The 24,919-nt window shown below is 45.9% G+C and overlaps 1 protein-coding gene and 2 long non-coding RNA genes across 8 annotated transcripts in view; 1 reads left to right on the top strand and 2 right to left on the bottom strand.

Annotated features, from left to right (window-relative positions):
• On the bottom strand, positions 1 to 12,501 carry LOC147996623 (uncharacterized). Its single transcript, XR_015677238.1, has 4 exons — positions 12,358 to 12,501; positions 11,691 to 11,860; positions 1,388 to 1,523; positions 1 to 1,254 (listed from the first exon to the last, which is right to left on the bottom strand). It is a non-coding gene; the product is annotated as an uncharacterized LOC147996623 (long non-coding RNA).
• The window catches only part of Miga1 (mitoguardin 1), a gene marked incomplete at its 3' end in the record, with an annotated part of 54,687 nt that continues 32,565 nt past the window's right edge, over positions 2,798 to 24,919 (top strand). The window contains 8 exon segments of one of the 6 annotated variants that reach the window (NM_001433182.1): positions 2,798 to 2,885; positions 4,776 to 5,097; positions 6,904 to 7,081; positions 8,827 to 8,963; positions 10,827 to 10,953; positions 12,551 to 12,684; positions 13,622 to 13,745; positions 18,030 to 18,168. In NM_001433182.1, coding sequence (NP_001420111.1) covers positions 4,999 to 5,097; positions 6,904 to 7,081; positions 8,827 to 8,963; positions 10,827 to 10,953; positions 12,551 to 12,684; positions 13,622 to 13,745; positions 18,030 to 18,151 — 921 coding nt within the window. In that variant the 5' untranslated portion in view covers positions 2,798 to 2,885; positions 4,776 to 4,998. 6 annotated transcript variants of the gene reach the window in all.
• On the bottom strand, positions 21,102 to 22,010 carry LOC120100974 (uncharacterized). The gene is made up of 2 exons (XR_015677236.1): positions 21,844 to 22,010; positions 21,102 to 21,440 (listed from the first exon to the last, which is right to left on the bottom strand). It is a non-coding gene; the product is annotated as an uncharacterized LOC120100974 (long non-coding RNA).

Below are 24,919 nucleotides of genomic sequence, written 5' to 3'. Positions count from 1 at the left end.
ATAAATATTTTTAATTGGGGTCGCTCAAGCATAGACCATTTAAGAGCAGCTATATCAACAATGAGTCTCTCTTATGTCTCCAGCATTGGTAACTATGTCTATATATACAGAGACAGGAGGAGTTGCATGAGCCTGATGTTCTCTCCTCCTTCCATGGAAAAGGTGTGGGATAAGTGTGTTCTACTCCCCAGGACCCGCCTGCCCCCGAGCAGCCGAGCTCTGTGCTGGAACAGACACGCAACCCACGAACCCACAGCATATGTACACTCTGTGTGTGTGTCTGTGTGTGTGTCTGTGTGTGTGTAAGCACATTACTCTTGTAGGAAGCCCAAGTTTAATTCCCATGTTGAGCAGCCTACAAACCCCTTTAACTCCAGACTAGGGGAGCTGATCACCCTTGGGCAAGCCTCCAAGGGTACTTGCACTTTTACATGCATATAACCCACTACACACACACACACACACAACACACACACACACCACTCATGCGCACACATGTGCGTCTGTGCACACAATTTTAATAATGTTTTAATAATAATTTTTAAATAAGCTAGGGAAGGGCTGGAGAAATGCCTCAACAATTAAGAGCACTGATGCTATTGAAGAGAACCTCAGTCTGTTTCCCAGAATCCACCGAGGACCTGAATCAGTTTCCTAGCAGCCAAACGGCAGCTCACAAACACCTGAATTGCAGTTCTAAGAGATCTGGTGCCCTTGTCTGGCCTCCTGGTACCTGCAAACATGCGGTGCACAGAAATTCAAGCAGGCGCATGCACATGGGCACACAAATACATATACATTGTTGTTGTTTGAGTAAGATATACCCCGTAAGTCTTCGGCATTTGAATACCTGATGCCCTGTTGGTGGCTGTTTGGGGAGACTGAGAAGGTGAAGGCCTCTGGAACGGGTTGAGGTCCCAAAAGCCACCCGCCCTCAGCATTGGGCCGCCGCTGTGTGCTTTCAGGATGTGAGCTTGAGCTACGGTTCCGATGCCTCCACACCTGTCCTGCCATCACGCACTAGAACCACAAGGCCCAAACAAACCCTTTCTTCTCTAAATCCTCGGTCTTTCATCAAGACAATAGAAGATATAGCTAATACACATATAAATTTTAAAAAATGAAACAGAAACTTAACAAATGAGCAGGGGATGTAACCCAGTTGTAAAGAACTTACCTGGTATGCCGAGAGTCTACCTCTAGTCCTAGGGGCAGGGTAGGACATGAAATCACGGTTTCTTCTCTGGGCATTGGCTGTAATTTAAGGATGATGCCTTATCTGTTTCTGTTCGAACTCCCAAATAATTGACACAATGGCCTATTAAGTTCATTAAGTTCGTAAGCCTAGGCTGGCCAGAATCTGAGCTAGTCTACCGAAGGTATGTACCTCCCAGCCACAGGTCCTTCAGTTTGAGGCCTTCCCGGGCTTGATCTGCTCCATTTGTGTCCTCGTGTCTGCTCTCTTACTCAGACCTCCTGGCAAATCCTCCTGGTCTCTCCACGTGGTCTCTCCACTTTCTTTCCTAGAAAGAAAGATAAGAAAATATTTGAAACACATACAAATATATAGAAATATATAAAACTTATAAGAGGCATGAGGACACCAGGGCAAAATCTCATCTTCAGAAATTCTTGCCTTGAGATTATTTTAGTGTTCTAAGCATAGCCCACCAAGCTCGAAGTCACCTCACCACCTCATTCGGTAACCAAGGTCGGCCTTTGCTGGGGAGGCGATTCCAGGACACTGTGAGCACAGACAAGCAACTGATGCAGCTGTTCAGACAGGTGTGACTGCTACTTTGATGAGAGACAATGTAGTTTATCTGTTTGTACGTGCGCCATGTGCGTGCAAGTACCCAATCGAAGCCAGAAGGAACATTATCCTCATGAAAACAGAGTTAAGGCTGTTGTGAGCTGCCTGTTGTGGAAGTGGGAATCAAACCTGAGTCCTATACAAGAGAGACAAATGCTCTTAACCACTGAGCCAGACCTCTGATGTTTGACACTTTCTTTCTTCCTTCCTTTTTTTGTTTGGTGCTTTTTGAGATAGGGTTTTATGTGTAGCCTTGGCTGTCCTGAAACTCACTTTGCAGATCAGGCTTGGCCTCGAACTCACAGAGATCCACCTGCCTCTGCCTCCCCAAGTGCTGAAGGTGTGCACCCCCACCACACAGCTCTAATGTTTGCTTTTTAACCCTCAATCTAGAATACTTAATTCTTAACTTCGTTGCTAGTCTCAGGTTGCCTAATTTAGTGGGGGATTAAAAAATAAAAAAATGAAATAATAATGAATGCACTACTTATGTAGATCCATTCGTCCTGCCTGTTAACCTCACTTAACTGAGGACCGAGGGTCTGTGATAGAAGTCGCTTGGTTGCTTGGTGAGAAAATTAATTGAAGAGTTTCAAACATGCCCAGCACAAACTCTACTATGGTCCTACATTCCAACCCAGAAATTCTTAACTTGGAATCTGCGATGGGTTTCTGGGGCTCGAAAAGTTGTACACGTGTGTCTGTGCACCCATGTGCTGTGTGTGTTTGTTATACTTACTTTAATAATGTATAGCTCTAGTCAATTTTATAGAGAAAAATTCCATAGTTTTAGTCAGATTCGTTGAACGGTCCTATACTCCTAAAAGGTTAGCAAACTCCATTGACAAGGTGTACAGAAAGGGCTACAATTCTAGACTGAGCAGCCAGCTAAGTCAGAGCCCACTGCCCTGAGCAAATATGGCGGGAGCGGCCTCGCACGTAGCCCCTCACGCAGTCCGCCCGCGGCCCCTCCACTTTTCCTACCTTTGCGTCGTGACCCCGGAAGGACTCCGCCTCCCACAGCCAGAGGCTGCTCGGTGCGGGCTGCGGCTTGGAAGAGGAGAAGGAGCAGGTGCGGGCAGGCGCGCGGCAGAGCGGGCGGCGGGCGGCGGGCGGGGGCGGCGGAAGAGGTTCAGGTGCGGGCGGGCGGTGTGCGGGTTGACCCGCATGGGACAAGCGGGCGGGAGCTGGCCGGGGAAAACACTGATCGGAGCGCGGGGCCCGCGGCGCGGAGAGGACCGGGGTGAGGAGAGATGGGATGGGGACAGCGCGGGCGGCGGGGACCTTTAGCTGCTGCCTGGGTGCAAGGTGACGCCCGTCGCGCGGCGTCTACGGAGAAGCCAGGGCCGGCTGACCAAAATCTCCGAGCACCTGCTCTATTGGGAGACGCCCAGACATCTAGGTTTTATATGATTGTTTTTATTCAGACAGCGTCTCCCGCTGCAACCCAAATGACTGGTCTGGAACTCACTACAGAGACCACGCAGGGACTCCCAATTGGTGGTAATCCTCCTGCCTCAGCCTCCCAAGTGATGGGATTATAGGCGTGACCACTGGCCATCTTGTTTTTACACAGAGCTCACAGACGATTATTGTTACCAGGTTATGGCCAGTAACCACTTTTATTGCACTGAAATATCGCCTCAAATAACAAGAGGAGTTGTTGTTGCACACTGGGGAGGTGGAGGCAGGAGGATCAGAGATTCAAGGTCGTTCTCGGTTACCTAATGAATTCTAGGCCTGCCTGTCCTGCATGGAACCTCTCGAGTGCCTGTGTGTGTGTGTACATCCTCAGACTTAAGTTGTGTAGATTCATGCTTCGTGTCAGATTGGCTCAGTAGCTCAGATTTACTTCTTGCTCTTAAGAGTCAGAGTCGTAGAATAGAATTTCAGGATGTTAAAAATGAAAACGCCGTTGATGACACTTTTAACAGATGAGTGCTTGGAATGAAAAGAATGAAGTTTTCCGTGGTGTTTTATGATTGGTTTTACAAATTTGAATAGCCATAAAACTGCTTTATTGTTTCTTTTCCTTACACTTCTGTAAGGAACTGGAATGCCTTCTTTGGAAGTTTGTCAGCTAGTGATGATCATGTTTAGATTCAGCTTCCTTAGTGACTTTCAGTAAAAACTAAATGAGGTATCTAGAATTTGAAAATAAAGATTTGTCAAGATTCCTTGAGCAAAGACCTGTGCCAAGTTCAAGTAAGCATTTTTTGTCATCGGTGTTTTTTATTTTATTCCCTTAAATATATGGGTGTTTTGCTTGCATGTATGACCATGCACCAGGTACATCAGTCCATGGTCCAGAAGAGGGCATGGAATTCCCTGGAACTGGAGTTGAAATGGTTTCGAACCACCATGTTGGTGCTGAGAGCAGCTGGGTGCACTAACGACAGAGAACTTGTAATTCTATAGATGCCTGGACTCTAAACCAGTAGTTCCAAACGTGTGGGTGGTGACCCCTCGTAGGGTTGACTGACCCTTTCACAGGGGTCCCCTAAGACCATTGGAACACACAGATACTTACTTACATGATGATTTGTAACAGCAACATTAGAGTTATGAAGTAGCAAAGAAAATAATTTTGGTTGGGCTCACCACAACATGAGGGACTGTATTGAAGGGTCACAGTGTTAGGAAGGTCACTTTAGAGCATTAGTTTTCCTCATGCCTCCTCCCTGCTATAAGTCTTTTTAGGTTAGCATACAAAGCAACAGTTTTCCTCATTGAATCCTCATACACATGTGTTTTTATAGTGTGTTTTTGTTCATTCTGCTCACTGGCAGAACCTGTGGTTTTCTAATTTATGACTAGGAAAATGTATGACTTGAATCTGAAGATAGCCAGTTAGTTATTATATCTGTGTATCGGGTGCTTTCGTGGACACCAGAGGGATCAGTTCTCTTGCAAAAATCAGTTCTCTAATTTTATCAGAGTTTAACTTTTTTTTTTCTTTCAGACAGGGTCTCAGTACGTATCTCTGTCTGGCCCGGAACTTGCCATGTAGGCCACACTGACCGCAAACTCACAGAGATCTGCCTCCCAAGAACTGGAAGCAAAGGCATACAGCGCCCGCCATACCAGCAAGAATTTCACTTCGCATGTCTCATGGATAAGGCAGCTAGAAATCCCTGTGGCTGATCAATTTCTGTTTCACTGAATTAAGATTAGACAGAGACGACATGTCCGGAGAGACAGTCAGCAGATCACAGTTCTCCTTGAAGACATGTGCAATTAGAGTGTTTGCCCTCCCTGTGTCTTGGTACTATTCTCTCTCCCAGGTAAACATGGAGTGGAATTTGAATAATACCTTCATGTCGTTCAGTCGAGGCTGTTGTGTTTTGTGGTTCTAGGGATTTAAACCCAGAGTTTGCCTAGCAGGCTTACTGCTACGGAGCTACGGTCTAAGCCCCTGAGGTTTTCACACAGCACAGGGGACTGTACTACTTCAGATAGCTCCCTTTCTTCAGTAGGTGTGGTGACATACACGTTCAGTCCTGTTCCTTACATCTTTATATCTGCTCTACTCAACTGTGCATAATAATCTTCAAGGTTTATTGTAGCACGCACTGGAATTTGCTTCTCTTTTTTTATTTTTTTTAAAGATTTATTCTATATAAATACACTGCAGCTGTCCTCAAGACACACCAGAAGAGGACATCAGATCCTATTACAGATGGTTGTGAGCCACCGTGTAGTTGCTGGGATTTGAACTCAGGACCTCTGAAAGAACAGTCAGTGTTCTTAACCGCTGAGCCATCTCTCCAGCCCTGGAATTTGCTTTTCTATATGGAATTAACATCCCATTGTACGGGATGCTATATATTTCCATCCACCTGGGAGGTGCTTGGGTTGTTTCTGTGTTTTAGCCGTCTTGAGCAATCTTCTCTAAGCATGGAGGTCTACATAATGTTTTCAGGTTTGTGCCTTTAGACATCATGGAGCCACATCCAGGTAATTGCAGCACTCCAGAGGCAAAGGCTGGAAGACCATGAATTTAAGGACAGCCTGGGCTATAAAGGGAACTCCTGTTCTAAAAGAAAAAAGGGGGAGGGGAATGGGACTGGGGAGATGTTCTAGTTCACACTAGACCAGGTTTGACCTCCAGAATCCACACTAAAAAAAAGAAAATCCAAGACAGCAGGCACAGTGGCGACCAGTTGGGGGGCAAAGATAGGAAGCGCCTTGGTGTGTGCCCATAAACCCTGGCTTGTGACCAGCTAGTCCCGCCAGATTAGTGAGCTCTGGGTTCAGGTGGACAGTGCTGGGGACGACAGCTGGTGTTGACCCCTGTCCCTGAGTGCCAGAAACGCCAAGGGGAAGAGGAAATGCCCTGCTTTCGGGTCTCTCTAGAGTGATTCTTCAGAAGTAGGATGTTTGAATCATGTTAGCTCTTTTCATGTTTTCGGGGTTGCTGTGATGGTTCCCATAGCCAGGGCTTAGCTTTATCCCACTGTGGAGGCCGCCCTACATGCTCTCCAGGTCTTCCCTCGTTCCCTGGGTTGCTGTGTGCTCTGTTATTAGTATCTTTTATTCTAGTTTTAAAATATCTTTATTTTGCCTGTGCATATATCTGGGCACCATGTGCCTGCCTTGGTCTGTGGAGACCAGAAGAGGGTATTGACTCCCAACTTCTCTGATTATCCAGATAGTAGATCTCAAAACAGTTTTTGATTAATGGATGAATAAAATAACTTATTCCTGTAGTGTTGAGAAATAAGTTAACATGCAGTTGATTAAAATTCCAGGCGTATATGTTAAAAATGAGTTCAGCTTTAAAGTCCGGCTTAATTATTTCTGTAGTTAAAAGACACTGTTGCAGGGATTGATCTTCACTCGGTCAAGAAACATTCACAAGGTCAAATTATTTTACATATCTATTAACTTTCAAAATAATAGTTTATCTCAAACTCAAGATAATTTGAGAGAAGTGAGGGCTAATCCAGGCCACCTGGCTGGTGCTGGCCAAGCAGTCTCTTGGTCAGCTCACAGAGGAGGAAGATCGAGTCCTGCCTCTACTCTGGCCTTTTGTGAACTGATGCGAGGGTTGTTTGTTTGTTTGTTTGTTTTAAACTTCTCTTTTCCAGATCAAGTTTCCCCCAGCAGCTAAGAAGTTGTTTATGGTAACCGCAGTAAGTGCTGTGTCTGTGATTTTTCTGGCTCACCACTTCAAAAGACGACGGGGAAAACAGAAAGGAAAGGTGCTGCCCTGGGAGCCAGAGCACCTGCTCCTTGAGCACACTAGGAGAGCAGCGTCAGACAAAGGTACTCAAGCTCCAGGTTAAACCTGCTGTCAGTATTCAAGATGCTGCATATCATAGCTGGGGCAGCCAGCGGCCTTCAAGAACAGAAAATAGAGAAGGGACAAGACAAACACAGGAAAGCCACTTCAAGTCCTGGGGCACAGAAGTAATTACTGACAAGTCTTCGTCACACGTCTGTCCAAGTTCATCTACATTTAAGTATACCGTCTTAAAATTGATGTGTCAAATTGTGGAAGCTGGACAGATGGCCCAGCCACTGTTGAGACCTGCTCTTGCAGAGGAACCAAGTTCCATTCTCAGCATCGTTTCTGGCAACACCAAGAGATCAGACACTCCTGACCTCTGAGCACCTCACTCACAAGCACATACCCACACAAAGATACACATGATTTAAAAAAAAAAAACAAACCAAAAACACAAAACCATGGCAATACATTCATAACCTACTTTTGAAGTACTTGATAATGTATACTAATAGCATTCTAAATCAATAGTGCGTGTTCTGTGCTATCATTTTTAAAACATAGTAATTATTAAACTTGTACAAGTATGCTAAAATTAATTAATTTCTATGTGTTGCCTTTACGGTGTTTGTGATTTTCCCATATATGGATTTTTTCTGTAAGCAGCCTTATATAGCTAAGCTGGCCTCAGATTTCCTGTGCACTGAGTCTGGCTTTGAACTTTTGATCCTCATCCTACACTCCTGATTACAGGTGTGCAATACCATGCACAGCCTGTTTCTCATACATTTGTCTATTTCTCTGTTATCAAAACTTCTAGGAGCCTTGCTAGTCTTTAAAGGATCTGTATTCTTTATAAGAGATATGCTAAATTGTAGCAACAAAAACAATCCCCGGGGAAGACGAGAAGACTCAGCGGGTTGAGCACCGCCTCAGCCTGGCAGACAGCGGTTTGTCCTCAGGACTCGGGGTAGGAAGAGAAGAACCACGCTCAGAAGTGCCCTCTGACCCCTCAGACTCCCCCTAGCCCAGGGGCACAAAGCCATGCAAAATGGTTAAAAACATAGTAATAACCATGACAGTTCCTTGACCAAGCTTGAGTTCTTGGTTTTGTGGTTTAGTCATCCCACATCTATAGTCACTCACTCACTGTTTGTTATTTACTGAGATTTTATTAGGTCTCAGACAAGCACGACTTTCAGCATTTATTTTTTCTGCCTTATGATTGACAACTACAGTTCTATGTTCTTTTCATTTAAGTATTAAAATAGTAACATGAATAAATTACCCAATGTCATGGTATGAAGAAACTACCAAGGTCATGTGTCTTATGTGTGCTGAGATTGGAAACCATAAGGGTCTGAGCTGTCTCTCAGAGAGAAGCTAGACCGCACACTGCTCTACCATAAGTGCATAAGCTGGCTTGGCGTACAGAAAACCACGCCATTCAGGGCGGGGAAGGTGCAGTTGCAATTCAGGGAAAGAGTGCTTATGTCTTACACTACCTTACATCTGTGAGGTAGTTGCCAGTATTTTTACACTAATTACCGCAGCATCCAAAACTACTGATTAGTTAGCTGAATGCTTTACTCTGTTATAAAATTTGGTTGTAGTATCACTGCAAGTATCAGGAATGTGTATTTTATTAATGTTACACATTTAATAATTTATATTGAATTGTGTTTAAAAATCAGGTGCATTCTGAATGGTTATAACTTGGAGTTTTGCCTGAAGGTTCCTGTTAGGAGTGCTGATGCTTTCATTTTTTGTGTGTCTCTAACAGGTTCGAGCTGTTCCAGTAGCAGGCAGAACTTGACCTTGTCATTAAGTTCCACCAAAGACAAAGGGTCTCAGTCTTGCAACTACCCGAATGGAGGACTTCTCAGCAGATACTCGGGTTCTGCCCAGAGCTTGGGCTCTGTAAGAAAAGCATACATTGTTGTTTTGTTGTTATCGTTGTTGTGTTTGCTTACATACCTCTTATTGGCTTAAGTATCACATATGTGCTGCTCTTAATATAGAAAAAAGCTTAGGAGACAGTCTAGTTAAGTCCTTCCTTCCGCTGTTGGCTCCCAGTTGTGCTGTCACGTGCTATGGTCCATTTGGTCCTGTGAGAACAGCCTGTATGTGGTGCCCTGATGGAGAAGTCGATGCAGACATGTTTTCCTGGGCTGGAGGTGATAGCCTGAGCCTGTGATTCCAACACTCGGGAAAGTGAGACTCCTTATATTCTTGGTACTCTTTGGGCTCAAGTCACTCTGTTGCTTTAGGCTCCTGAGTAGCTAGGACAGCTGAGTCACAGAACGTCACTCTGCCCAGTGACAAGATGTTACATTTTAGAGACTTCTGACAGAGTAGGAGCACCTGGTGTGGAGGCTTGCAGACCTGCAGCTCTGGGAAGCTGGAGAGAACCAAAGACTACACCTTCTGTAACCCTGGCGCCCTCAGCTTCAGGTACATTGTCCCCAGGAGTGTTAGCGCTGCTCTTCCTAGTCACGTCTTTGCTCTTGCCACTGTCCACTAAGGCTGTGAGGCAGGTGTTGAGTACTTAAACTAGCATCAGGACACAGGAGACAGTGGGGACCCAGGTCCCCAAAAAGATAAATGGAGTCAAGGGAGCTAACAGCACAGCTCAGTGGTGAAGACTAGCACTGCTCTTGAGAGGTCCTGAGTTTGGATCTCAGCACCCATGTTTAGCAACGCATAACCACCAGCCCTAGAGGATCCGACCCACCCTGGCCTCCATGGGAGACTGTACTTATGTGCAAACACCCAGACACTCGCGCACACACACACACACAGACACACGCATACGCATATACACGCACATACGTAAAGACAGATAAAAATCAATTTCAAAAAATGAAGTCTAGAGGTGTAGCAAGAGATGTTTTAAAATGACTTTTTTTTTTGTTTTGAGAAATTACAGAAGTATTGATGAGCTGTGTTGATGAGAAATTACAGAAGTATTGATGAGCTGTGTTGATGAGAACGATGCTAAACTCATGACGCACTCAGTTTCTGATGCCAGCAGAAAAGCACACAAAGATTAGAGCGCAGATCTCTCCAGAGAACAGAGAGTTAGGGATCAGGGTCGCTTTTACTGGAGGCCGTGTGAGCAGTAGTGACGCCGCTCTGCATGTTGTTGACAACATCCAGAGTCCCAAAGGCAGGGGGCCCAGCTGTCCCACGGTTGGTGAGGGCAGAGTTTGTATGTGCTAACACCGGAAAGATTTATATAATAACCATCTAATTTATGTTCAAAATACTGTGCTACTTGTATATTTTTAAACAACAGGGCCAAAATAGTTAAAAATCACATGAGTACTGAATTTGAATATTAGAATTATTCCTTCAGGAAGAATTTACTGGGACTATAAGTGTAGGAATGTAAATAATTGGTAAATATACACTATAATAGCAGGTTTGGCGTACAGCTCAGGAGAAATATCTACCTAACATGTTTGAAACTCTGGGTTCCATCTGTAGCACTGCATAAAAACAAGGTGTGGTGGTACACACCTGTGATACCAGTCCTTGGGACAGAGGCAGAAAGATGAGAAATCCAAGATTATCCTTGGCTTTTAGGACACTGTGTGTGTGTGTGTGTGTGTGTGTGTGTGTCTGTGTGTGTGTATCTGTGTGTGTGTGTCTGTGTGTGTGTATCTGTGTGTGTGTGTCTGTGTGTGTGTGTCTGTGTGTCTGTGTGTGTGTCTGTGTGTCTTTCTGTCTGTCTGTCTGTATAAGAGATTTTTAACTACTTTCCATCGGTCTTTGTTTCAGGTCCAGAGTGTTAACTCCTGTCATAGTTGTGCTTGTGGAAATTCTAATTCCTGGGACAAAGCAGATGATGATGACGTCAGACTTGTTAACATTCCTGTGACCACTCCTGAGAACTTGTACTTGATGGGTAGGTGTGGCATGCAGAGGTCTCGTGATGGGAAAGGGACTACGTTGGTGATGGGGAGGCTCAGTGGCAAAGCTTGCTGGTGTGCTTAGTGCCCTGGGTTTGAGCCGCAGCATTGTGGAGGTTAAAAAAAACAAAATGAGTGACTTCTTCCAGAGAATCAACTGTAGTTTTAAAATGGCCTGTGTCCGTTGAGTCTGTCCTGTATAACATCACGAGCTGTATTAGTTTCTCGAGGGTGAGATGAGGTGTTAGCATGGACAGAGAAGCTTAAGGAAAAAGCCTCTGTTCACTCAGCGCTGGAGCCAGAATCCAAGTCATCCCTGCGCTGGAGTCAAGGTGTGAATTGAGCCACATTCCTTTCTTCCTCCCAGCATTCCCTGGGGTGGCTGTGTCACTCTGAGCCTCTGAGTAAACTCTTCTTCTCCAGTGTTCTTTTGTGTGTCCCATCTGCCCACACCACCCCATTGTACTTGTGAAACAGCTTCTGAGAGCATCCTGACCTCAGTCACTTCTTCAGAGGCCCCCTTCCTAATAAAGGAATTCAGGCTCCAGACACTGAGACCTGACATTGGGTGCCCTTCACTCAGCCTAGCATGCAGACCAGCACTAAGCACTAACCTGTTGATTCTTGGCTGGTGAAATTATCAGAGTCTCATTGCCTTGGTCCCTTTTGTCTAGATATCGTTTCTGTTCTATATCCATAAAGTCATCAGATGGAGGAAAGTCTGTATTCATACCTGAGTGTTCTTGGTGTCACGAGCATGGATGACGTGGGGCTGACTGGAGTGTTGGGGATCAGCTGCCCCTGGTGTGAATCTCGCATCCAGCTTCTCTCCTCATGTTAAACTGCATTCCTTCAGCAGAAGTCATATTGGGTAGAAAATGCACCCAAAAATCCAGATGTGGCCTGGGCAGCAGACAGAGAGCTGTTTGCTTCTGAGTATTCTCCTGGGCTTGGGGACACGCAGACTGCATCGTCTCCCCTGTTCGTATCACAGTGACTCCTGGGAAGCAGACCTGAACTCGGGTCACAGAGCCACCACTAATCCCTGCCTCACTACACTGTTGTTGTTGTTGTTTGAGACAAAGTCTCACTATGTAGCTCTGGCTGTCCTGGAACTCACTCTTCAGACAAGGCTGGCCTTGAACTCAGATCCGCCTGTCTCTGCCTCCCAAGAGCTGGAATTAAAGCCATGCCCCACTGCACCCTACTGGTTAATTACCTCTTAATTCGGCCTCATGACATTCTCATTACATTACTAGAGAGCAACGGGAATTCTTGTCAGAATGCAAACCCAATGGCCCTTTGCACCGTCCCTCTGCTTTGCACTGTCCCTGCTCCCTTCTGAGCTCTGCCCGCTGCTCTTCCTTACCTCCTCCAGGGGGCCTGTACGCTCTGCTTACCGCCTTCTCTCTCGGGCGTCTTTCAGCTGTAGCTATGAGCGCATTCCTCCTGCATGCCCGTAGGTGACATGTTTCTTACAGCCACAGCTCCTCTGTGGAGCTCTCCTCCTGCTTGTGTGCGTGCGTCCCGTTCGTGCTGTTGAGGGAGCGTGTGTGGTTGGCTCAGGCCCGGTCACCTGCTCTTCGTTCGTAGGCATGGAACTATTTGAAGAGGCGTTACATCGATGGGAGCAAGCGCTGACTTTTCGAAGTAGGCAGGCGGAAGACGAAGCCTGCAGCTCTGTTAAACTGGGAGCCGGAGATGCCATTGCGGAAGAAAGTGTGGATGTAAGGACGTCTGCTGAAGAGCAGGCCTCAGTACGGAGGAGCCTCCTTTGCTGTGGCAGTCATGCAGTTGCCTGTTTCCCCAGTGCGGGGCTACGGGGGCTACGTGAGATGCTTGAGCTTTCATTGTTTTGATCTGAGAGAGCTGTGAGGGTGATTTGGGTCACTGTGTAGCCCCAGCTGGTCTGAAAATTTCAGAGATTGGCTGCCTCTGCTTCCTGGATCCTGCCCAGCATGAGGTACTTCTTTCTGGGCATTTCCTATTCAAGGTCTTAGGCATTAAAAGTATATATACATACATACATACATTATATATATGTATATATAAAATTATTTTATATGGTAAGTGTTTTGCCTGCGTGTGTGTGTGTATTATGAGTGTGCTGGCTGCCTGCTAAGATCAGAAGAGAGTGTTGGGTCCTTTGGGGCTAGGCTTGCAATCAGGTTTGAGCTGCCACACAGGTGCTGGGATTCGAACCCTGGTCCTCTGCCAAAGCAAGGAGTGCTCTTAGCTGTAGAGCCAACTCTCCAGCTCCCAGCCTTCACATCTTCTGAAGAGGAGCAGGTGCAATTAATTCCATTGTCTTTGTAATGCAGAAGTGGCTTGGTTCTTACCGGTCACTTCAAAATTGGGGAGCGCTGCTGAGTCCGAGGCCTGAACAAGGAGCCCCAAAGCTCATTTACAAAACCCTCTAGGCGATTCTTACACACGCCCAAGTTTGGAAACTCTCAGTCCCCTTGAAGATCAGTCAGGGCCGGTTCTTTCTCACAGAGCAGTGGGGGTGGCTGAGCTCTGAGGATTAGGAGTAGCCATCCCCACCTGTATCCCCTCCCCAGCCCTGTCCGCAGGCGGGCTTTCCGTGGAGGTCACCGCTTGTGTGTTTGGAGTGCTAGTGGTGAGTGTCAGAATTGCAGTGTGTTCGTGATGTTTCTTCCGTAGGACATCATTAGCACGGAGTTCATCCACAAACTGGAAGCTCTGCTGCAGAGAGCATACCGGCTCCAAGAGGAGTTTGAAGCTGCCCTCGGGGGGTCCGACCCGGATTCCCTTGCGAATGACACTGGTAAGGCAGGTGTTTTGCGCGGTTTTCTGAAATGCATGTTCTTTCTTTCATATATATTTATTTTTCTTTTTTAACATATTTTCTTAAGATTTTATTTTTTTTATGTATGTGAATATACTGTAGCTGTCTTCATGTGCACCAGAAGAGGGCATTGGATCCCATTACAGATGATTCTGAGCCATCCTGTCTCTGGACTAGAACTCAGGGCCTCTGGAAGAGCAGTCAGTGCTCTTTACCTCTGAGTCATCTCTCCAGCCCTATTTATTTTTCTTAAGTGTCTTAATATTCAAGGGGAAAAGTGCTGTACGTCTGACTAGCCTGGGCTCACTGTGCAGACCAGGATGGCCTAGAACTCAGGGGTGTGCCTGCCTCAGCCTCTCAAACACTGGGATTAAAGGCACGCGAAGGGGTTGGGGATTTGGCTCAGTGGTAGAGCGCTTGCCTAGCAAGTGCAAGGCCCTGGGTTTGGTCCCCAGCTCCGGAAAAAAAAAATAGAAAAAATAATCTACACTATAAAGGCACTCGATTTCTTGGATGAGATTTGGAAGGAAGGAATGACTTAACATTGTTTCTTCCTATAAATCCTGTAAGATTGAAATGAAGGGATGAGAGGGCTGGAGACAGGCTCCGTGGTTATGAGTACTTGGTGCTCTTGCAGAGAACTCAGGTTTCACTCTGAGGACCCATGGAGCACCTGACAAGTCCTGTCACAGGGATCTGACAGCTGACAGCTGTCTCTGCCCTTTTTCTTTTCCTTTCTTTTCTTTTCTTTTTTTTTTTTCCTTTTTTTGAGACAGGGTTTTTCTCTGTAGCCCTGGCTGTCCTGGAACTCACTCTATAGACAGATTAGCCTCAAACTCAGAGATCCACCTGCCTGTGCCTCTGGCTCTGGTGTCCAAGAGTCGGCATTCGTATCAGTATGTGTTTCCTAACCACTTACAAGATCAAGCATTATCTTTGAATAGGAGGTTAACTGTGAACTCTTTGAGGGCTGCGTACGTCTGCAGAGGAACAGCTACCACAGCAGTGTAAGCTACCCTGGAGGCCACATGCTGCAGAAGTAAGAGTTAGCTCTGAGCGCCATAATACCTTGTGAGGATGTCACTTTCTGGGTTTGTTGTTTTGTTGGTTGATTTTTTTCTGTTTCCAAGCTGGGATCTAACACAGGGTTTGTACATGCTGCTTGGCCAGTGAGCTCTAGAGATCTGCCTGACCCTTACCCCTTGTCCTGGGGTGATAGGCACAGGTCACCACAGCTGGCTTTTACGTGGGTGCTGGGATCTAACCCATGTCCCACAGCGAGCGCTGGACTCCGAGCTGTCTTCCCAGACCCCCCTGTTTTCTCTTCTTTTTTAAAGATTTATTTACTTCATGTATGTGAGTACACTGTAGCTGTCTTCAGACACACCGGAAGAGGGCATCAGATCCCATTACAGACGGTTATGAGCCACCACCACAATTCAAGTGCTGGGGATTGAACTCAGGACCGCTGGAAGAGCAGTGCTCTTAACCCCTGAGCCATCTCTCTAGCACCACCATCCCCATTTTCTTTTTCTTTTTCTTTTTTTTTTTCTTTTCTTTTTTTCGGAGCTGGGGACAGAACCCAGGGCCTTGCGCTTGCTGGGCAAGCGCTCTACCACTGAGCTAAATCCCCAACCCCCCCATTTTCTTAATAAAGATTTTCTTCCTTCATATGTGTGGTAAGCCACTGTGCAGGTGCTGGGGTCCTTGAACCTGCGTCCCCTGGAAGAGCATCAGGTGTTCTTAGATGCTGAGCCCCCCATATTTCTAAACACTTCTCTACCGACATCTTACCCTTGACGTACCAGGAGGTACGTGCTCTCCCCTTTTCGTTACAAATGTTAGTTAGAATGTCAGTTTCATAAATGGAAGTTATGTGATTTCATAAATGAAGTAAAGGTTTGGATTAGTCCCTTTCTAGCAGTGTCTTTCTGAAATCACTAGAGGGCAGCAGCCTCCTCCCCAGTTAGAGAGCGGTGGCCACCCTGTGCTTACTCAGTGCTCACTGTGCTCACCCTGTGCTCACTCAGTGCTCACTCAGTGCCATCCTGTGCTCACCCTGTGCTCACTCAGTGCTTACCCTGTGCTCACCCGGTGCCCCCCCCACCCCCACCTCACACACCCCCACCCCCCCCACCCCCGTACTGCTGGCTGGCCTGGGAGTTTATCTCATGGCGCATTTCACCCACCTGCAGTCACTCGGAGGGAAAGAGATCTTGGAAAGTTACTCACAAAACACTGAGTAATAATGAAACTTTCCTTTACTGTGTAAGGTCTTCCACTTCCTGGTGTCTAGGTATTTGGGACAGTGTTTATTTATAGTTTCTGTTTTTCAGATTACTAACCATCGTAATTTTGTGATTGTAAAAAGGAAATTTTTGAGCTAGGGTCTCCCTGTGCATCAAGTGCTAGCTTTGAACTCATTCTTTAACTCAGTCTGGTATGGTGTGTGTTTGTTTGTTCAAGAAAGGCTCTCTCTGTGTAGCTCTGGCTGTCCTGGAGCTCACTCTGTAGACCAGACTGGCCTTGATCTGCCAGCCTCTGCCTCTCAAGTGCTAGGATTAAAGGCATTAGCCATTACATTTTTAAAAAATACTTTTAGTCACATATGTGTGTATATATGTTGCGGGTGTACATGTGTGTGCGAATGTGTTTGTAGGGCAGAAGAGGCATCAGATCCAGAGCTGAGTGACAGGCAGTTGTGAGGTACCTGACTGTAGAGTTGGGAACTGGATTTAATCCTCTGGATGAGAGCAGGAGCATTTAACTGCTAAGACATTTCTCCATCCCTGTTACATAGTTTTTAAACTTTTTTATAGAAAATATTGCAAAAATGTGTTTCCAAATGTTCTGTTAGTGCAGTTTTAGTCTGGGAAGCATAGCAAGTTTAGTTGAGTGGTTAGTTATGAGCAGGAGCGTCGAGGATGGGCGAGCACGTGCTGACACCCCGCCTCCACCCAGCTCCTTGCCAGGAGGCTGTCCCTCAGTTTATCTGTAGGAGGTAGGACTGGCCAGGAATGGCTTTGTCAGCCTGCAGTGCCGGTGTGGGCAGCCAAGGCAGGAAGACCACACTGCCCAGGCCTGCCCAGGCTTCCAGAGTAAGTCCAAGAGCTGACTGGTCAGAAAGTGAAGGGCAGGCTGGGCTGCGGCTCACAGCCAGCTTAGCCTGCAGGAGCCAGCGCCATCAGCCTGCCGTGCTAAGGCAAGCGTGAGATTCAGATTCTATTAGCTTCATGGAAGGATTCATGCCATGGTGACATTGGCAAATGTTGCCACGTGTTTAATAATCTGTGTGGGTATGGGTAGATGGATGTAATGTCATGATAACTTGCTTTACCACAATACTATTCGATCATATATTTTTAGACAATAGCATCTTTTTCTGTGAATCAATTTTATTTTTTTCATAATAATGTTTGCATTTTCTGAAGGCAGACATTTCTGTGTGTGCGTGTGCATGCGTGCATGTGTACCTTACTTTTGGAGACAGGATCCACCACTGAATGTGAAACTGGATTTTCTCACTTATCTGGCTGCCAGCTAAGCCCCTGGGACCGTCCCCTCTGGGTCCTGGTGCCACAGTCATGGGCACTCCTCACCCAGCTGTTACATAGTCTAGGATTGAACTCAGGTCCTCATGGTTACATAGCAAGGACTTCACACAGTGTAGCCCCAGAAACAAGATACCTTATTCCACTTTACAGTCACTGTTAGGACGGTGACAGTTCATCTACTCTTTCACCTAAAGGACTTGCAAAAGTCATTACTCTTGGTATAGCTGAAGTTGTCAGCTTTCTGTGATTCTGACCATGACAGACATAGGAGGAGATCAGATAATGCAGTTATCTGCTCTGCTCCTCTTTCTTAGACATCCAGTCACCTAGACTGTCTGTCCTGCTTCCACCACACAGGCCTGCAGTCTGTCCTCTGCAGTCACATGGGGGCCTAGGCCTCCTGTCATGTCTACACCTTGCTCCGTACGCAAGGCTCTCGCTGCCTCAGCTCCCAGGGTGAGTCTGCTTTTCCAGCCTGTGCTGTTGCCGTCTCTACTGTAGTGCGGTTTTGTTTTATTGTCCTTCTTGGGGGAGTTAGGTATGAGCTATAATAACAGGCTGCACATCTGAAAACTCTGACTAAGATTTTATTTTTAAAATCAACTCTGAATCTGCGTTTATTTCCCTGATCTGTTTTTCGATTCTCTGGCTGACAATACTGTTACTGCGCACACCAGCGCACGCTTGCAGAACCTTTCCCTTCTTCTAGGTGCACGTGGAGCACAAAGCTTGCTTCCGGGTAGAGACCCGGTGCCTGGGTCTGCACTTGCAGGTAATGTCTGTGGTCTTCAAGGCACCCTGCAGAGGTTCATTCATTCCTACACTGAATAAATCGATAACACAAAAGATTTAAACATTTCTGTTTAATTTTAAAAATTATACAGTAGGATCATTTAGGTAGGGCGTGTGGCGTGTGTATGTATGTGTTTATGTGGGTGTGTGCATGCGGAAGCCAGAGATCAATGTGAGTGACTGTGCAATCAGTCTCTACCTTGCTCTTCGCGTGTTAGGTACATGTGTTTATACAGGGGGCGTTGTACACTGGTGTGCATACCGTGGTGATGTAGGGTGCTTGTGCATGCCGGCGTATAGACGGGTCTCTCTGGCTCTGGAGTTTGTTATCTTAGCTAGGCTGACTGACCAGTAAGTCTCTGACCAGTAACTCTCCTGCCTCCACCCTTCACACATGGCAGTTGTACATACATACATGTTGCTGCATGTGGCATACATGGGTACCAGAGATCCAAACTAAGGTCCTCGTGCTTACATAACAAGCACCTTATGAGCTCACACTTTATTCTTTTTATTAATTCGTTTCTGTCCTGGGGTTTGGTGGGAACCTCCAGAGAGGTTCCAGGTTCCTGTGTCCCAGGACGAGGAACAGAGGATGGACAGGGCATCCTAAAACTTACAGAGAACAGTGTAGGACAAGTGAGAGTGCACCAGCAGGGAGGAAGTGGGATGGACAGCAGCAGGCGCTAGAGAAAGACATGAGGGGTTCCTGCCGTGGTGGAGACTGGGAGGTTGCTTTCGAAGCCTGGGCTTGCTCAAATATGCTCTGTCTCTTACATTTAATCCTCCCTATGGCTTCCTATATCACATGTCTTGTTAGTGTTTTGATCGCTACCTAAGTGTCTTAGGGTTTCACTGCTGTGAACAGACCCCATGACCAAGGCAGGTCTTATAAATGCATTTTAATTGGGGCTGACTTACAGGTTCAGAGGTTCAGTCCACAATCATCAAGGCAGGAACATGGCAACATCTAGGCAGGCAGAGCTTAGAGTTCTACATTTCCATCTGAAGGCTGCTAGCAGAATACTGACTTCCAGGCAGCTAGGAGTAGAGTCTTAAAGCCCATGTCCACAGTGACACACCTACTCCAACAAGTCCACACCTCCTAATAGTGCCACTCCCTGGGCTGAGCCTATGCAAACCCCCTCACTAGGGGTGGAGATGGACCGTCCCTCAGAATTAGCCTTGGGCCCACCTCCTGTTTCCCTATTAATATATGCATTTTAGGAATCAGAAAATATCCCAGCTTTTGACTGTACAATGAGGGGAGGAATCATTACAATTTTGCCTTTCCTTTAGATTTGAAATATCACATGAAATGGAAGAGATTGGACATAACATGATATATACAAAGACAACTTAAGGATGTGAGGGGAACATGTATCTCTTAATGAGGGTCTCTCTCTCTCTCTCTCTGTCTCTGTCTCTGTCTCTCTCTCTCTCTCTCTCTCTCTCTCTGTTAAACTGTCCATTTCCTAACTCAGGAACTATTGCTATTTCTTTCCCTCTTTTAGATATTGGCTAAAATACTAAATCTATATGTACTCTGGACATATTCCCTCCCTCCCTCTCTCCCTCCCTTTCTCCCTCTCTCCCTCCCTCACATTCCGTCTCCTGACACAGACTTCCAACTTACGACATATGCCTGTTCTCCTTGTATTTCTCTCCCCGCTATGGGTCATTCCAGCTTGCCTACCTTGCTGTTCTCTCAAACTAGCAAAATTGTCCTTTTCTTTCTTTGTTTTTTAAAGAATTTAGTGACTCACAATTTTAACCTGATTCATTTCCTTGGCTCTTGAATGGTATTAATGTTTATAAACCCCTTTTCTTACAAGCTGGACTGATTGGACAATGTGGTGAGGCTTCCTATAACTTCCTCCTGGAGAGAAGGTCGGAAGAGAGAAAATTTCTCCTAACTGTGTATGTAACTATTGAGGCCCTGACTCCTAGTCTAGACCAGTAGAATAAGCTCAGGTTCTGCACAGAAGTGATGAGCTTGCAGGCCCAGACTTGCTACAAGTCCAGGAGCACAGCTAGACCTGTGACTAGTTAAAGTTATGTGTGTTTCCTAGCTGTTAGTGAGGATCCAGTTCTCAGTGTTAGCTACTATGCATTTCTCACAGAGAGAAGCAACTTAAAATCCAAGCAGAGAGCGCTTTGTAAAACAAACTTCAGTTTGGATCCCTAGCACCCATGTAGAAGCCAGAGGGTTGACATGGGCCCATAATCTCAGCTCTGGAATGGTGGAGACAAGCAGACCCCTTGAAGCTGGTTGGCTAGCCTTGCTACCTGAATTTCAGAATTACAGATCCAGTGAGAGACCCTGACTCAAAAAATAAGCTGCCCTAAGCAGGATACGTGGACCGCTCCCTGTAAGGCTCATGGAGCATTACAGCAGAGAGAGGAGAAATACATGAGAGGGGAGAGATATTAAATCCTGCGTAAGGGCATGACAGATCCGCCACAAACACTCTCTCACAGCAGCCGTGCTTGCTTGCAGTGGGAAGCTGGACCACTCAGTCACCAATCATGGATGGGAGAGGGTGGCAGGTGCTCGGGGGACCTTTTACTCTGCTGAACTGTTAGCAACTGATTGATTCTGGGTAAGGGACAGTTTTGTGTTCTACTGTATGCCAAATGGTGAATTCACAGGCTCCAATGGATTCCCACACAGATAGTCCTGGTTAAAAATCAGTGGATCATAAAACTAAAAAACGGGGGTGGGGCATGCGTGTGGGACGGGGACTGTGGGAGGAGGGAGACAAGAGCAGTCAGATGCAGTAGATATGTACATGACATTATCAAAGAACAGAGGGAATGGATAATAATTTAAAAATAAGCAGAGAGTAACTTCCAAAGATACCTGACCCAACCTCCAGCCTCCACATGTAAGCGGCTGCATATGCATGCACACGTGCAAACACACACTCACATGTACACACTTACACTCCTCCCCACCCCCGTGCTTACAAAGGAAGTGCAGCCGAAGTTATTCTGACTCCTTTTTAATCCTGTGATAAGAAGTGGCTTTGCGGTTGTCGAGTAAGGGAGGTGTGGGGTGCTTTCCTCAGCGGCATTCGTTCACGTTTGGTTCTTCTCTGCTCGATGGCGCCAGCATAGGTAGGAAGGCCAAGAGCCAAAGGCCACCTGGACTGTTTAGGGAGACTGTGTCAAAAGAAACAGCCGAAGAAGCCTGCTTGCTGCCTCCACCCAATATGGACTCCTGATCTTGAGTTGGACCTGCTAGCAGGAAGCTTTGGGTTGAGACTGAACCGTGCACTTCAGAGTTCAGCAGATGGTTTTTAGTGCAGGTGATTTCTACGTGCGCCTGGATGGATAGATAAGAAGGTGGCTTTAAGATTTTCTGATCTGTGCTGCACATGGTGACACATGCTTTGAATACAGCAGTTGGGAGGCAGAGGGAGGTAGATTCCTGAGTTTGAGACCAGCCTCGTTGGTCTACATAGCTGAGTTCTGGGCCAGTGAGGGCTAAAGTAAACCTGTCTCAAAAAAAAAAAAAAAAAAAAAAAGGCAAATTTGCAGACTACCAGGATGGCTTCCTGCCAAGCCTGATCCCTGAATTCAGTCCCTGGAACCCACATATTTACTGTAAAGAGAAAATTGGACTCCCACAAGTTTCTTCTGACCCCAAGTACACAAATGCACAACCCATAAATAACTATAAGAAAAGCATACAAACAAACCTTTCAAGTGTGGATTGAACTGTTTACCTGCACCTTTTGTGTTACGTGATTCAAAGGAAGTAAGGGCCGTCCAGTTGCATGTAACCTGAGTAGCCAGGTGAGTCTTCCCCATGTCAGACAGCTCAGTCCTGCAGTGTATTGTGTACCGACTCCAGCCGGCCCTCGCTCCTCACCCCTGCCTGTTCTCTCTGTATCTGGAACCTGTCTAAGATTAAGAACTTGAGAGTGAACAGGTCTGCTTTAGGACGTTTGGGACGCAAGTCAGCTCTTGGCTTATCTGCTGCTGTTCCTGAGGATTTGTGGAGTTCATTTGCAGACCAGATACCATGGCTATCAAGTGGTAGATATGCAGTAGTAGTGTTCCACATAATTATTTTTTCTTTAACAAGTAAATAATCATGTAAGCTTTTAAAAAGTGGTAAAAATAGATGGTAGATTCAGAAATACTACTTTATTCTCTGTATATATGCTAAGTATGACAGTTTTCATATATATGAGATACACAATAGTTTTTATATCTTACAATAAATAGAAATTTTTATCTTCATTATTTTGTTGCCTTTCATGTATTTTGATAGAAGATTCTTTTTAGCTGTTCACAGATACTGTGATTGGTAGAGTACGGAATCTAAAGCCTGACACCGAGGAATGACATCACCTTAGAAAGGGCCTTTTGGTAGGTCGTGCAGGGAAGCCAGTATCATGCATCTGACACTGGTGTGTGTCAGCTCCAGCTTGCGTAGTGCACTGTGTGTTTTAGAGCAGCAGATCCAAAGGTTGTCTATGTTAGTGGAGACGGAATCATGGCTGAGAATCATAAAATATTCAGGAATTAGCATCGGTCTTTCTTTTTTTTTTTTTTTTTTCTTTTTTTCGGAGCTGGGGACCGAACCCAGGGCCTTGTGCTTGCTAGGCAAGCGCTCTACCACTGAGCTAAATCCCCAACCCCCTTTCTTTTAATCTGTGGTTCTAGGAATCAATTGTAGTGCCTTGTATGCTAGAAAAGTGCTCTAACCTTGAGCCACTCCAGCCCAATATGTTCTTGGCCTTCACTGGTTAGGGTGTTCGTGTAGGGCCGAATTGCTGAATTTAATGGCATTCTAAAAAAGCGATTTATAACGTATGGAGCTTGCTTTGTAGACATTGTTTAACAGGGCCTACAAGAATGAAGTTCTAGCTTATTAACTTATAATTTCCTTTAAAACTAATTAGGCTTTATATTTTATATGCTTATTTTCTTATAGAAATTTATATTGCAATGCCAGTATTAGAAGACACTCTGGAGATCTAGATCAGTGTTGGATGTGGGGTTTTGTTTGTGGGTTTGTTTTTTTTTTTTCTGATGGTGAGATTCTTTTACATTGCTGTATAGGGATAGATACGTTGGTTTAGGCCTTAAAACAAACCGGGAATGTTTACAGGTCAAAGGTCCTGCTGCGATGTCTGAATCCTCTAGGTATTTGGCCGCCACACGATCCACGGTTTGAGCAGAATAAACTGAGGGTCTTAGACCCGGAATATGTATTCAGAAAAATTTGTTTTCTTTTGTGGTTTTGTTATTTTTGTTTGTTTTTAGATGGACACCTCACTGCATAGCGTAGATTGGCCTCAAAGTCAGCTTCTAAGCGGGCCAGATGGCTCAGTAGATATAAGCGCAAGGCTGTCTGTCTGTCCACTTGGGGTCCCTGGAGCCCACATGGTGGATGTAACTGAATCCCACAAGTTTGTCCTCTGATATTCACTCATGGGCCGTGGTGTATGTGCCTGTATGTGCCTGTATGTGTGTATGCATGCATGCATACATACATACACACACACACACATACACACACACAGTAGGTTGAAATGCCATGTGTTCTGCATGTTGGCATACAGGAGCACACCAGCACACATAGCCCAAGCGTCATTATTTCTTTGTATATAGAAAGCAGGGCAAGAGGTGCCAGGAAAAGGTGAAGGTCTCACTACAGTTTTAGTCAGCTAGAGTCTGGAGTCTAGCAGCCATCACAGATTAAACAGTGCAGTGGAGTAAGCCTAGCTGGTGTATAGGGCTGCGGAAACACTGAAGGAGAGGCATGTGAGTCTTCTTTGGACTCTTATAAGAAGGCTTCATGGAAGGAATGACCTGAAAACAGACAGCAGGCCTGCCAGGAAGGAAGCAAGCCACAGAATCAAGCTACAGAAGAGCCACACAGCACAACAGTACACATGGCAGGAAACCTACAAGGGTGGGCCAGAGAAGCAAAAGTGAGCCACAGAGAATTATCTAGATGTCAAGTCAAGCCATGTGCTTGCTGAAGGAGATTGTGGAAGGGGGGTTGGTATAATTTCAGTGTCTAATCCTTTCTTGGAACTCATGTTTTGTAGAAGTGCTTGTGTCTCTTGGGGCTTTGTATTTTGTTTGAGTCAATGAGAGGTCCCCTAAGGGGAGCGTCTGGCAGAGAACAAGAGAAACTGTAAAACAGCACCTCCTACCCAGGGCAGAGGCAGTTCTCAGGTTGGGTAAGTAACCAGAGAGAGCATCCAGAGACCCTGAGCCATCTTGACTGCAATCAGAAATACCTCAGCTCTCCTCATCAAACAGCCCAGAGGTGACGGGTGAGACTGGAATCTTCTTTTCCTGCAGAATCACTGTCACAGGAGAGTAACCTCCTGAGGCTGTATTTTTAGGGAGTGACCTGAACTCCAGACTTAAGTTATATACTCAGTTCTCTAAATAGACAGAGTTCAAATTACACTGCAGTTGAGAAATGTGGTTAGTAATTCCAGTATTAAGCCTTATCATTTTTTTTTTTTTTGGTTCTTTTTTTCGGAGCTGGGGACCGAACCCAGGGCCTTGCGCTTCCTAGGTAAGCGCTCTACCACTGAGCTAAATCCCCAGCCCCATCATTTTAATTTCAGACGGTTTACTAATACCACAAAATATAGCTGAGCTCCTGTCATTTCTGCAGATCAGGACACATTCAGTGGTGGCCAATACAGTCACCGTGCTGTGGGCTCCAGAAACAAAGGGTACCCAGTGTTTACCTCTGCCTCTTAATCCAAATCATATTTCCATAGCTGTGATTTATCTGTGGAGGGCTTCACTTGGCCATGTAAGGCC

This window comes from Rattus norvegicus, chromosome 2 (assembly GCF_021556685.1).
Source record: "Rattus norvegicus strain SHRSP/BbbUtx chromosome 2, alternate assembly SHRSP_T2T, whole genome shotgun sequence".
NCBI classification, from domain to species: Eukaryota; Metazoa; Chordata; class Mammalia; order Rodentia; family Muridae; genus Rattus; species Rattus norvegicus.
Note: the sequence above shows the minus strand (reverse complement) of the source record. Positions and strands in the feature narration are given on the sequence as shown.